This window comes from Notamacropus eugenii, chromosome 7 (genome assembly GCF_028372415.1).
Source record: "Notamacropus eugenii isolate mMacEug1 chromosome 7, mMacEug1.pri_v2, whole genome shotgun sequence".
Classification (NCBI taxonomy): domain Eukaryota; kingdom Metazoa; phylum Chordata; class Mammalia; order Diprotodontia; family Macropodidae; genus Notamacropus; species Notamacropus eugenii.
This window is the reverse complement of record NC_092878.1, coordinates 167,318,084-167,332,673: the sequence shown is the minus strand read 5'-3', so window position 1 is coordinate 167,332,673 and position 14,590 is coordinate 167,318,084. Positions and strand designations below refer to the sequence as shown.

At 52.1% G+C, this 14,590-nt stretch overlaps 1 protein-coding gene across 4 annotated transcripts in view; it reads right to left on the bottom strand.

Annotated features, from left to right (window-relative positions):
* Positions 1–14,344, bottom strand: part of GTF2E2 (general transcription factor IIE subunit 2) — a 77,762-nt gene extending 63,418 nt beyond the window's left edge. For 2 of the 4 annotated variants that reach the window (XM_072625493.1, XM_072625497.1), the window contains exons 1-2: positions 14,091–14,344; positions 12,218–12,384 (exon numbers count right to left, since the gene is read on the bottom strand). In XM_072625493.1, coding sequence (XP_072481594.1) covers positions 12,218–12,380 — 163 coding nt within the window. In that variant the 5' untranslated portion in view covers positions 12,381–12,384; positions 14,091–14,344. Of the gene's footprint in view, positions 1–12,217; positions 12,385–13,859; positions 14,019–14,090 lie in introns of those variants that run through there. The other 2 variants (XM_072625495.1, XM_072625494.1) reach the window with 2 other exon arrangements.
* Between the last annotated feature and the right edge of the window lie 246 nt (positions 14,345–14,590).

Sequence of the window (14,590 nt, the reverse complement as noted above, 5' to 3'; positions counted from 1 at the left end):
ACATCCCTAGCATACAGCAGGTATCACCTCGCCTCATCTCTGCAGAAATTCAGAAGAAGGTTCAAAGTGTGTCTACATTCAACATGATTACAAGACACAATGACGCCGCATAAATCACAGGAGGGGAAGAATCTGCCCAAGGGTTAAAAAGCCCCAAACGCATCCTGCAAGTTATCAGATTCCAACTGTAATGAATCGTAATTCAAAAACTGTACCTGCTTTTATCTCTTTGTAAGTAGAGAAATGTTTGCTTGTTAAGTGCCGCTGCAGCAGAAGGGAAAGAGAGCTAGTGAATTATGGAACTGCTAAAGACTTTAGAGACCGTCCAAGCAGTCCAAGTGCTTCATTTTACCTGTAAGAAAATTGACTGAAGCCTAAAATCAGCAAATGCTGACAATAAAAAACCAATACTTTGCCCCACTCAGGCCGAAATCTCTTCCCATGTTAATTTTTCCTTGTTATCTTTCAAATACACAACATTTCTTCATTCTTAAGGGTCATCTGTGAACACTTGATGATTTTACCAAAGTAAACCCCCAGAAAAGGCCGTGAGAAGACGACAAAAGGGCACTGGCACTGCCAAGTCCAAGGACTTACAAGGATGCATAATATTTAATTACTGACACCTAAGCATCGTCTGCATCCTCTAGACACACAGGGACAGAGCTGCATACAGCAGACCGGATATACAGGTGTCCCCCAGGCACACAACACACGGTCTCACATCAGGGTTCCAGATAGCATTCCGCCAGTGGGCACCATATGAATTCACAGTTGACCTCCTTTGGTGGCACAGCACACAATGAATGGCCCTGACCAATTTGGTCACTTCTGTATCTCGAGCCTCCAGACTCTGGATATATGGGCAGATAATTCTGAGACCCTTTGGACTATAATCCCAATCCTAACCCCACGGATGAGAAGGGCTTTTCTCCAGGCTTTGTTCCCTTGGCCCACCCCCTGGCAGGTGCAACAGTCAGTAACCAAAGGGCAGCTTCTACACTTGATCTCTAAACTCCTAGTGCTGCCTAAGCGCCAGCCACAGCTGGCTGAAGGCCTTAGTGATTCAGCCTCCTCAGTCAGTTTTCCCTCCCTGGTTCCCAGTCTCATCCAGTCAGGGCTGTGGTCTTAGGGAGCCCAGAGCCAGGGTACTTCTCCATCCCATGGTCTCTGCTCCTCCATGGGGAGTGGCACCCCACTCCCACTTCTGCTTTCCCCTTGAGCACCCCAGGCCTGGAGAGCACTGCCCTGCAGAACAGCAGGACTCTGCAGACTGTGCATCCTGTCACAACTGCACAGGCTCCAGTGGGAAAGTCCCTTGGGACCAAGCAGTGGGGACAGACAGAGGTAAGAAAATCTCTGATGTAAACCAAGTCTCGCACTCCCAAGCTGGGTGACCCTGGGCAGGAGACTGAAGACTTTGGAGTCTTGGCTTCCTCAGCCTCACAGTAAGGGCAATAAGGGCATCTACTTTATTGGGTCACTGTGAAAATGTATGTAATGAGATTTGTAAAGTCTAGAGCTGCTGTTGTTATAATCTCAGAAACACCTGGTCCAAGGCACAGTCTTAGACACAGAGCAGGTAACAACTGAGAAATGCACAACCAATTAAATTCAGGATTTCTGATGGGGAAAGTCAGACATCAACAAGCATTCATCAAGGCCCTACTATGTGCTAGGTACTGTCCATCCTACTAGGAGAGACAACACGTGTTGGTGTGGATACATGCACAGGTCCACACACATAAAAAAAGACTAGCCAGGAAAGGAAATACCAAGTAATGTGAGGAGAAAGAGGCCAAGTCAAGAAAGGCTAACAACCCTCCAGGCTGTTACTATAACCAGGTGTCTCCAACTGGGCATGGAGAAAACCTCTGTGGGACTGATGCAATACTGAGCCCTGGGGATGCTGGAAAAGGCAAAGACATAGTCCCCTCCTTGAAGGGGTACACAGTCCAGTGGAGAGGACCCACCACTAGCCACACACATCCTGGAGAGGAGGGACCCAAGGCCTCCTACCAAAGGCAGGAGCAGAGATGACTGTTAAAGGAAGCCAGGAAGGTCCGCAGGTGAGAGTAGAGGGCCAGGGTGAGAATGCGTGACAGCCCATGAAAAGGCCCAGAACCAAGAAGAGGGACAGGAGACGGGAGAACAGAAAGCAAGCCCATCTGGCAGCCCAGAAAGCTTCTGGATGCATCCTCTACTGTTATCTCCAGGCACTGAATCTTCAAGGTATTTACCAAGCCCTCGGTGTCAATTATCTGCACCACCTCCATGGCCTGCTCCAGCCAGGAAACAAAAGAATCTGCACAGTCTTTATTTTATCCAGGTGGTCTAGCTAGGCCCCCAAACCACAACACAGAGCCCTGACCCCAAGAAACCTCAGGCCAAAATAAAACCAAAAAAATCAAGACATTCCCCCTGACCTCCCACCAGGCATAGGGTCTTACCCTGGAAGGTTTCACAACTGAATAACCTCCATGGTTCTTTTGTGCCCTGAGCTGGCCAAGTCTGAGAACCTGTGAATTCAGGTCATGACTTACTTCCTAGCAGAGTAAGGCTAGCAGCATTCTTCAAATGATATTTCTTTAAGACAGAAATCCACTGGAGAGAAATGGAAAGCCCACCTTCCTAAGGAGAACAACCCTGTTCCCTTCCCTCTCCATCCCCTCCAAAAGGGAAGGCTGGTAGCCCATGAAAAGCCATTAAAGCTGGGCTAGGTGTGTCATGTCTGACTCTTCGTGACCCCACTTGGGATTTTCTTGGCAGAGATACTACAGCAGTTTGTCATTTCCTTCTCCAGCTCATTTTACAGATGAGGAAACTGAAGTGACTCACCCAGGGTCACACTGCTAGAAAGTGCAGAGTCCTCCTGACTCCAGGGCCCCCATTTTATCCACAAAGGCTGCCAAAATCATCTTCGAGACCTGGCTGGCTGGCTCAAAGCAGCTATGGGGGGGGGGGGGGGGCCTCCAGGAGGGTGTGGGCAGCTCAAGCTGAATGCTTGAGGGCTGCTCAGTGCCTTTCCTTGTGGCAAAGCCTTTTCCTGTGAAGGCTGAGCAGATCTCCTTCTGTCAGCTGCTGACTGATCTCCAAAGGTTTCACCTGGTTCCTATCGCGACCTAAATGACCAGGGCCCTGGCCAGAGGCCAGTCCAGAACAGAAAGATTAGGCAAAGATTGTCTGGAGATGGACAGGGGCTCTGGAGACAAACACCAGCCTCCCAGCCTCCAAGCTACCTTTCCATTTGGTGGCAACATCTTTGTGTCTTCTGATTTGATCATTAAAATAGCTTTCCTATTCAGGCTCAGTTCTTCTTCAACACTCAGAGAACCTACAGTTCACACACCTAGCTCTCACACAACAAAACAGGACGTGTGAGGACCCTTGAATTCTTGGAGAGTAAAGCTTGAGGTCTAGAAAAATGGAGAATGTGGATAGCAGTGGTGTCAAACTGTGCGGAGACCTCAACTTGACTGAGAAAATCACAAATTAGTATTATCTATGTTGTATTATATTTTCATTTACCGTGTTAAGCACTTCCCAATTACATTTCAATCTGGCTGGCAGCCGCCTGTAGTCTGACACCTTTGGTGTACAGGACTGGGTGACAATTCCACACTAACAAATACCACCATGGTAGAGAAAAGAAAAACAAATCTCAGTTCCAGATGTCAAAGTCTTGCACAAAGCCACGCCCCTCCCAGGATGACAGTCTAAGCTCTCTGTGCTGCCCATCTGATCGGGCTTTCCCAGGGTGGTTTTTCCTACCCTTCTATTTCTTTTAAAGGATAAGAAGCAATGCTATTAAACAATGTAACCCTCAGAGGAGTGCGGTGAAGCTTAATAAGTCAATGTTTATAGAACACTTTAGTAACAGAGAGCTATTCTGAGAAGCCGTACATCCGAGCTGGCTAAAGGCAGCAATGTGAAACACTTTCGCTCCCAGTGAGAACCACAGCTTGCATCCCGCTCAACCTGCACTAACACCTTTATCTTTGTTTTGGGGGTTGGGGGAAATCACATCATCGGGCTAAAATCTTTAGGAACCTCCCCTACTCTACTCCCTTGAATGGGATGCCAGACTGCTGCCAGCCTTAGCCTGAATCCTCCTCGACACCTGAAGACACATACCACTGCAAATTCATTTAAGGTGTAAGCTAGAAACGAGACGGTTCTCCCAGCCTCCAGCATCCAGTCACATTAGCAAGGCCAGCTCACCTGCTTACTTAAGGGGGCATTGTTAGCTCAGCGCAGAGGTCAAAGACCAAACATGAGCAGACTTTGTGGAGTCTGAAAGTTAGTGCTGGATTTTAATGAAAACTTACAGTAAGCCTGGGATCTTGAAGAAACCAGTTGCTGGGTCCAGAGGTCTTCCTGCCCTTTGCTTTGCACAATTTTGCTCTTACTTTCCAGGAGGGACACAAGGAGCCATTTCGCTTCATCCCACTGTGATACAGCCAGCTAGGTCTAGCACACAGGAGCCGTGGCCAGAGGCATACCCTGCCTGCCCTCAGGCCTCACTGGACCACTGTCCTGCCTCAGTCTCCAACCCTGCCCTTGTTGGGGGCAGCTGAAGCTTTCACCAGAGCTTAACCAGAGATTAAAGTGGAAAGAGCCTTCAGAGCATTGCATGCCACTGCCTCATCTTGGAGGCGAGTCTACTTGCCACTTGGCAAGCTGGGTTTTTACTGCTTCTTAAGAGGCAGCTAGACAAAGTACAGAGGACAGTCCACAAACTGGGAGCCAGCCCCCTGGGACCCATGAGGGAGGGCCCTGTATGACCTGGGTGAGTCACAGCATCTCACGCCAGCGCTCTAAGGGGAAGCTTCTCCATCCAAGACAGCACAAGGCTTTGATGGGCCAGCTTTGACCTTCTCTTTGCTTGGTTCCCAGACTTCTCTGGCCATGTGCAAAGTTTTCTCCAGTGCTTTCCCAGTTCCCATTACAATGCTGTCTCCTACCATGAGAATGTGAGCTCCTTGAAATGAAGGAATGCCTAGCCTGCTTCTGGTGTATCCCGAGAGCTTAGTAGCACAGGCCCTGGCACACAGGAGGTGCTTAACTTCCTCCTTCCTACCATTTCTTTTCATTTACATTACTATAACCACATTGCATCTTCTTCCAACTAGTCGTCCGGCATTTCTCAAATTCACCTCTTATAACAAAGTAATGTTCTATTATACCAACACACTGCAACCTAAGCCAACACTTCCCAGCTAATGGGCCCCCGTTTTGTTTCCGATTCTTTGTGGCAATATCAGAGCCAGGGATAGTTCTGTCTTTGAGGTATATCCCCCACAGTTGGCTGTCCTGGTCAGAAGCCTGACAAGCTCAGCTACTTTGCTCACTTAATTCCAAACTGATGGAGCAAACACTCAGGCCAATCCTCAGCTTCCCTGATCAAGCACTCAAATGCCAGTCTTCCCACATGCCTTTCAATGAGAACTGCTTCCATTTGTGTCCCAGGTTTGGAATGAAACTTCAGACGTTTTCCTGTATATTTACCTCACTGTTGGATTAGGGGGCATTCTTCCATGATCATGTGCTCTGACCAGCTATCTAGCTGAGCAGAGTCCTTGAGTTTCCATGTGTGTGTCAATTCTCTCCCTCGGTTGGCCATGGGTATGAAACATGTCCTTTCCTTCTCCACGGATCTTTGCTTTTATGAGGTAACCTAGTCACTTGGAGCTTATTGTGGATGTGGGAAAAGAAGACAGTGTAAACTGAATTTCTATATGAATGTTTGGCCAGTTTTCCAGGAGTCTTCTCAAGCAACAACAGCCAAACAAAGGTAAAACAGAGAGAAAACCCCAATGCCCATGTCCAGTCCATTTCTGTCACTATGAACCTGAAAAACATGAAGATTTGCACGTGCACCAAAGAGCAGAAAGAGAGGACTGTGTCTGCAACCCTGAATGGTCATCGACAGCTTGGGGGAGGGTGTTGCCTGTTCATTTACCACAGTGACTGCAAAGCTGTCCAGTGTGTCTCCATCTCTAAACTTTTCTGTTTCCTTCTGAGTCTTCTCTAAACGTTTTGTTAACACTTTTGAGGTACCACTAACATTATATCCCTTTCTTTCCCCCTATGATTCTCCCTCTTAAGAAACTAAAAGCCCTCCCTTGGAACCCACATGCTAAGACCTTAGCTAAGACTCACAGGCTGACCGTGCCTGAAAACATCTACCTTGTTCTGCATTCTCTCTCTGGAGGAGAAGAAGGTTTGGCGTCTGTCCTCTGGGACTGTGATGATCGGCAGCTGTAAGTCTTTCAAAGATGACTTTCATTACCATTCCTGTAGTCACAGAATATATCGCCCTGGTTCTGCTCACGTCCCTTGGCATCAGTTCATGCAAGTCTTCCCCGCTTTCTCTGAATCTTTCCCTTTCATCATTCTTACAGCACAATTATATTCCATTATATACTTATAGACCCTCATTTGCTCAGCCACCCCCAGACTGAGGGATGCCTTCTTGGTTTCCAGTCCTCTGCTACAACAAAAACTGCTGCTAGAAATATTTTTGGGCATAAAACTCCAGTTCCCCTGTCTCTGATCTCTCTGGGGCATGGGCCTAGCAGTGACATCCCTGAGGCAAAGAGTGGTTATACATGCATATACAGAGCACAGTCCAAACGACAACACAGAGGCCTGGGAGCACAAGGACTTCTGGCCATCAGGGTGAAGTATTCAGAGACACAACTCAACTGATGGTGGCTGGTACTAAGAACTCTATGACAGAATAATGCTAAACAGAGCAGGGCGTAGGCTCATAAAAAGCGTCCCAGGGGTGCTTTGGGCTCCCTGCCTCAGGCCTGAAGTCTTCAGACCACCCAAACAGGCAGCAAATGGCTTAATCAGGGGGCAACCTGCCGACAAGCTTCTAAGGAAAGAGTCGCCCAAAACAATCACTGGCACGAGTTGGGACGCATTCATTCTACTTCCACCCTGGAAAAATGGAACTGAGGTAACACCCTTCTACAAACAAGGGGAAAGGATTACAGATTCAGCTGGTTTTTGATGCAATTAAAAAAAAGAATTCCAACTACCCCCTTCAAATCCATAAAAGAGGAGTGAGTAAAAGCAAGCCCAACCAAGGTGTCTCTGTTGTGTTCTAAAGTTCTGATATTCCAAAACCACATCAAGCAAAAGCAGCCCAGGGGTCAGTCAGGAAGATGCAGAGCTCAGATCAGCACCAGACACATACCGGCTGGGTGAATTTCATCTGCCTTGTTACTGGTAAACCAAGGCTCATAACAGCCCTCCCTCCTAAGAGAGACGGCTCAAAGGATCAAATGAGATCCTCTTGGTAAAGTCCTCAGCCAGCCTGGAAACGTTCTATAAACGCCAGGGCTTCACTCTAAGGTGAGGCTGGATCTTTCCTGTGGCCGCCCATCTCTTGGGTCTGGCAGTCCCAGGAGGAGCGGACCCCTCCCCTCAGGACCACTGGAGCGAGCCTGAACCAAAGGACGATGACTGTCAAAAGCCTCTGCATGTCCAAGCAGGCCGACCTCTGCCCAGGTCCTCCCCTGCCCCCCCACCCAGTGCCCAGCCCCAGGGCCTAATAGACAGGCCCTGCCAAGTAGAAGCAGTCACACCTGCCTCAAGTTCCACAAAGAGGGACTTACATAGAGCCTTAATAGGCGTTTTAAAAATGTTTACTGATTGACTGGTTGAGAAGACTTCCCACGGCTATCTTCAGGATTAACACTTGCTATTTCTCTGAAAATAATCTTGGAAATGGCCACCATTTTAAAGTAGGAACTGAAAACTCATGATTTCAAATCTTTTCTGACTCCGAAATACCTAAAGAGTTTCTCAAATGAATCAGAAAGAATATTTCCATAATGGTGTTTTGGTTCAGCCTCGGAGTCAAATGGGTTGTCATACCCCACCCTGGGCTCCAACTGGCATCTTGTAAGTAGATATGCACGTGTGCACACGCACACACAGCTGGGCACCCCCTTCCAGGTGTCCTCACAGACCAACTCCAAAGATCTTGAAGACTCCTGCACTCTCTGCAGTCATATCCCTAGTGAAGGGTACAGTGCCAGCATACAGAAGGAGCTTAATAAATGCTTACTGATGAAATCGTTGTCTCCATCTGACAGATTTTTAGGCACCTACCCAGGGCCCTATGCTAGGTACAGGGGTGCAGAGTAGAAACGTTCCCTGCCCCAAAAGGGCTGATGATGTCCAGCGAGTATCCACATACCCACAGGTGGGTGTAGACAAAGCAGATCTGAGGGGAGGACAAAGCAGGAGCAGACAGCCCTAACTCTGGGGGGACCAGGAAGGGCTTCATGTCACCAATGGTACCTGAACTAGGGCTTCTAAGTCCCATGGAATTCAAGTACCAAGGATGCAGATGACCATTCGAGGCTTCTGAGTGCTCACCAGCACAGCAGCCTGCATTCCACAATAGCCAAACATCACAAAACCCATCATATTTCCCAAGTTTGTATGAATGACCAACGGAGAATGACCATGGGGTTGGCTAAGCCCAGCACACAGAGCCCTGGGGCTGAAGATGAAGAACCTGGCTTCTCACTGACTCTGCCATGGGGACATCTGTAAAACGAAGCCTTGGCAGCCTCTTCCAGCTCTCAATCCCACGATGGAATGGGAGCCAGAGAGCACCGTGTACAGTCTTGGGAAGGGATGAGAAGACCCGGGAGAGGGAGACTGCTGACACAGGTAACCTCATGAGAAGACAAATTAATGCCCTCATTTAAGAGGAGGAAAGAAGAGGAAGAGAAGGAGATTCGGGCAAAACCAGCCTAGAAGCAGCCTGCAGATTCTGAGCGCAGGCTTTCCCATGGCCCACATGGCCTTTTCAGACCCAACAATTCTACTTCTAACTCTAGTGATGATCTCCTATGCTTCCTGGGATGGCTTGCTTTGTACAGGTCTGTTTGCTGTTACACTGGAAGGCCCTGGAGGACAGGGGTTGTCTTTTGCCTTTTTTTGCTTCCCCAGTGTTTGGCACAGTGCCGAGCACATAGCAAGCATTTGACAGTGCCCATTTCTAGAGGACCTTATGGTATCCACAGCACTTTCCTGTCATGGGCCCTGGGAGGAAAGGATTCCACACTCTGTACTCCCCTTACAGGAGTACAGGAGAGGAGAGGGAGATGTGGGCAGATCAGGGGACTGGCCCAGGGACAGCCGCCCAGCTAAGGGCATGGCAAAGCCAAGGCGCTTGTCTCCAAGTTCAGCGTTCTTTCAAAGCCAGCTAGGGCAGCCCTTGAGTCACAGAAGGATAACTAGGGCATAACAGCACCTGCTGCTCAGCTGGGTGAGCCCACTGTCTGTTACAGACCCCAGAAATCCCAGCAGGCTGAGACATCAGCAAGGACGTCGTTCAGAGCTATCACACAGAAAGCTGCACGACAAGGTCAGAATTATACGCCAAGTCAGGCAGCTTCCTAACCCTAAAGGCTGTTCTTTCATTATGGAGAGGCAGCTTGTGTAGAGGATGAATGCCTGGACATCAAGGCAGTCAGAACAGAGGTCAAATCCTACCCTAACTCTCACTAGCTATGTGACCTTGGGCAAGTCCCTTAACCCTTTTCCTCATCTGTAAACGGGGATATTAATGCTTACACCAGTCATGTCACAGGACTGCTGAGAGGCTCAAATATGAAAATGGGACTTTGGCCAATTTAAAAACGCTACGTCAACGTCAGCCGTGATCACAAATTTTCCCTTGAATAGTCAATGTAATGAAAGCTGAGGTCCGTGAACTTCCTTTTAAAATACTGCACTAACTCCACTTCACGATAACTGGCCTCCTCTGTAGTACCGTGTGTTCTACTTTATGCATTTAAAAACCCAACTGAAGAGGGCTCCAGAGGGTTCACTAGGCTGGGGCCGAAGGAGTCTGTAAAGAAATGAGATTAAGCAGTCTTGCTTTATAACAACAAGATGGGATAAATCAAGAATCGCTTGCAAATCAAGCAGTCATATCAGGCAGCTCTGTGTGCCAAACTCCAGAAGTGCCCAGAGGGCTCATGGGGGAGGCACCAGCAGACAACCACACGCAAACAAGGGAAATGCAGGATCCCTGTAGCCAATCACTGAAGGGCGGCACTGCGCTGAGCAGGATGGGGAACGGCTTCTTGCACCAGGTAGGATTTGAGCTGGGCCAGGGAAGCGGGGACAAGGGAGGGCAGGAGTCAGGAGCTAGATGCCCAGAGCAGGGAGGACCAAGGGAACAGAGATCTCTGGGGGAGGGGGGTGGTTTCCAGAACAACGGGATGCTGCACTCTTACAGTTCCCCCCAGAGGAGAGCTTGTCAAGTCCCTCAAACCCTCTCTCTCTTTCCACTCTCAAGGCAATGCCCAAGTTCAGGTCCTTGTTCCAGCTCCCCAGGACCCCTCCAGGCGCCTCTCCATTGACACCTCTGTTTCCAGGCTCTTCCCTCTCCAATCACCGTTAGCCGCTAAACTTAGGATCTCCGGAAAGAATCAATCGGGGCCCCTAGTGGCTGCCCAGCATCTGAAATGCTGGTTCCACCCTCCTCTTTCAGATTTATTATCCACAACTCCCCACAACATACCAAGTCAAACCCCCTTCTGCCTGCTCCTCACATGTCTCCACACCTTTTGTACAGGCTGCGTCCCATGCTCAGGATGGTCTCAGCATCTCTGACAGCCTTCAAAGCTCCACTTAGAAGCTCCATCCCACCGAGGTCTTTCTAGATTCCCCAAGCCCACCAGATGACCTCCTCTTTATTTTCTAGCTATGTGTCCGTGCACATGTTCCCCTCCCCCCACTCCTGCTATATAATGTGAATTCCTTGAGAACAGGGATTGAGTGACTTTTTCTCTAAAAGCCCAGGGCCCAGAACACAGTAGGTACTTAATCAATGCTTACTGACTGATTAGAGATATCCTTTTCTCTTGGTGTTCCTTTTGAGGAAGAAAGGCAAATAGAAAACTTAATTCCTGATGTACTTTTGATGCCAACATAGAATAACACAGAGAAAAAAATTTAACAAACACAAAAAATAAGTTTAGAACCCGGAACATTGGTTCTTTCTCAACGAAACCAGCATCTTCGCCCCTTACTTGACAGACACCACTTTGACCTCTGACATAATAAATGTTGGAGCAGGTGCGGCAAGGCCTCAGTGAAACAACAAGACAAGCTTCCACCATGCCCAAAGATGGCGGAGAAACGGACAAGGAACAATGAAAGGTGAGAAACCAAAGGGCAGAAAAGCACAGCCAAGGGCAGCACGGAAGGGGCGGATGAGCCCCCAGGGGACGGCAGGTCATGGGTTCGCAGACTGGCCTCCCTTACTGCTGTTCCTTACACGCCGCTAAGTCTAATAAAAACCACTTTTAAATGGGGTGCTCGGCCAGACACTTGTAAACTGTTCTCTCAGCTTACCGACAAAGTAACTGACCCACCGACTCCCCAGACCCAAAGAACCCTCTTCCTTGCCCTGCCCGTCAGCGTGGGCCAGGGTTCTCCAAGTTAAAGGAGAAACGATGATCTGCTTTTTCAAAAATTAATCAGTGCTGCTTCAATTAGCTCAGGAAATCACAAGTCAGCCAGTCTTCAGAGGATCCTAAAAGGTAAGAAGATGCTCCCATGTGCAAGTCTGCAACCTGAGAATGAGGGTCTGCCCCCAGGAGGCCCATGGACGCCCCCATTCACAGCAGCATGCTTGGGGGGGGCCAAGAAGACCCGCACAGACAGGGAAGCAGCTGCTCAAAATGGGGTCGTGAGTGGGATGGTGCGGCACCTCACGTTAAGAAATGACAGTGCTGAAGTCACTGCAGGAAGTTTTGAAACATTTCTATGAACTGATGCAGAGGGAGCGGCCCAGGAACCAGAAAACCACACACAGCCAAGCCCAACAACACAGAGGTTCCGAGGGTAATGACCAAGCTTGGCCTCCCTCCCCCGCCCCGGCTCTCAGGACAAACACCAGTCCTCCAAGGCTCTTACATAGGAAGCCAACACGGCCAACAGGAAGCCCATGGGGAGTCCCAGAGGGTGTGGTAACAACCTGGACCAAGACCCCCTTCGACAAAAGCCATCCATGCCCCTAAACCCACGGCCTGAGTCTGAAGGGCACTGGCAGCATCCAGGGCGCCATCTCTGCTTTGTTCTGAGAAGTCACAGAGCCTGGCCTAAGGGCACACCTGGAAATGGCTGGTCCCCACACACTCTGGCAGGCCCCAAAGCAGTCGCTTTTACTAACCTGAATTTTGTTTGGAGCCCGAGGATCCCCCCTGCTCGACCTTGGCCTTCTTCTTCTTGGATGATGAAGACGACTCAGAAAGTGCCGGACGCTTCTCTACCGAGGGGTTGGAGAGGGCTCGTTTTTTGAAAAGCTCCCGTTCTTTTAATAAGCTTGGATCCATAATGCTGTAAAAACAAAAGGAATCATGACATAAAAGGAGCCGAGAAGATTCTCAAGCAGACAGGACACAACTAAAGAGAATTTCAGGCCAACGACAGACCGTTCACATTATGTTTTACATCTGCCAAGCGAAGGGGGCGGCTCTGAGACTAGCTGGCTCTGTCTTATTCCATAACTTTATGGACAACTTAGATAAAAACATAGTAGCCCAACGTGTACGCGCATAATAAGAGCCGAACAAATCCAAACCATTTCAAGGAACTGCAAAATGTGGCTGAAATCAGAAACATTCAACATGGCAGAGAGAGAAGGGGAGGAGATGAGAGAGGGAGGGACAAGAAGGCCAGGAGCCCAGGTCTCTACGCCCAGCACTGTGCTAGCTAACAGGGACGCCAACACAGGCGCCTCAGACACAGGAAAGCCCTGACTCAGTGGCTCCTGTTACCAGCACCCAGGGCTGGGCCGGAGGCCCTTCCTCCTCAGGGGCCCAGATCACTGCTGGCCCCGCAGACAGGCACCAGCCGGAGTGCACAGGCTTCCTGGGGTGCTGCTGACCAGGGGGGCGCCCCCAGACAGCCACCAGACGGGGTGCACAGGCTTCCTGGGGTGCTGCTGACCAGGGGGGCGCCCCCAGACAGCCACCAGACGGGGTGCACAGGCTTCCTGGGGTGCTGCTGACCAGGGGGGCGCCCCCAGACAGCCACCAGACGGGGTGCACAGGCTTCCTGGGGTGCTGCTGACCAGGGGGGCACCCGCAGACAGCCACCAGACGGGGTGCACAGGCTTCCTGGGGTGCTGGGGTGCTGCTGACCAGGGGGGCGCCCGCAGACAGCCACCAGCCGGGGTGCACAGGCTTCCTGGGGTGCTGGGGTGCTGCTGACCAGGGGGGCACCCCCAGACAGCCACCAGCCGCGGTGCACAGGCTTCCTGGGGTGCTGGGGTGCTGCTGACCAGGGGGCGCCCCTAGACAGCCCCTGAAGCTGGTTCCTCGCTCTCCTGGGGGGAGGGGGTCCAAGGCCAGAGGTCTGGGGTCAGGAGCACCTGGGCTGGAACGCTGCCCCAGACGCTTCGGAGCGGCTGGACCCTAGACCGGCCCCCCGACCTCTGCCTGCCTCGCAGACCCCCACGAGCACCTCCCCGGGCGCGGCCACGAGCTGGCGCTGTGGGCAAAACCCGTAAAACGGGGGCGGTTTTCATCGTGAAGACCCTGGCCCCAAGCGCCCCCCTCCGTGGCCAGCTTGGCACCACCCTCCGTGCCCAGCCTGGCACCGCCTCGTACACAAGCCCGAGCCAGGGGGCTGGGGAGCGCAGGCACGTCAGACACTACCCCCCCACCCCCACCCCCCGGCCCCGAGGCTCCCACGGCCTCTCGCCCCACTCCGCATCTCCCCCCTCCGGGCACTTCCTCCCGCAATGTCCCCCACGGCGCCGCACACAGCTCCCGCTGCATAAAGGCTCCTCCCTCCCCCCCTCCTCTCACTGGCACGCCCAGGACGCCGGGGCCCTAAGGGCGGGGTCCGGCTCGACACCAGGGGCTTGGCCACCCACTTTCTCCCGGCCCGGGGAGGGGACGGTGACTGGGGGGCCGGGCTCCACGTGGGGGCCACACGCACGCGCACTGGGCCGGCCAGGGGAGCGCGCATGCGCCCTGAGCCGGCCGGGCAGGGCGCACGCGCGCTGAGGGCCGGCCAGGGGAGGGGCGCGCACCCACCTGCGCTGGGGGAGGGGGAGGGGCGGGAGCCGTCTGGCTGCGGCCGGCGGCGCCGCTTCACTCCGCCCTGGGCCGGTCCGGCCCTTCGCGTCCGTCAGCGCCTGCGCTCGCCCGCCTGCTCGGCCATCCGCTGGGGACCTCCGCCTCGGGGTCTCGGTTCGGACGGCGGAAGCAGCGACCCAAACCCGGGACTCCGAAGCCGCTTCCTACTCCGGAGTCTGGAGAAGAGGCGGGCGGCCGCTGCGCCTGCGCCGCCGCCGACGTGCCGGCGTCATGACGTCACCGCGCGCCCTGGGAACCCCGGCGGCGGAGCGGAGAAAGGGGGAGGTGCGTCCTTGCTCGTTGCCGTAGCGACGGGCGCGGGGGATGCCGCAGAGGCCTCTGGGAGAAGGAGTGGACTAGACTCCTCCCAGGCCCCGCCCAGAGGAAGGAGGCCCCGCCCAGAGGAAGGAGGCCCCGCCCAGAGGAGGGCGCCCCCGGACACAGGGCGCAGGCAGGGC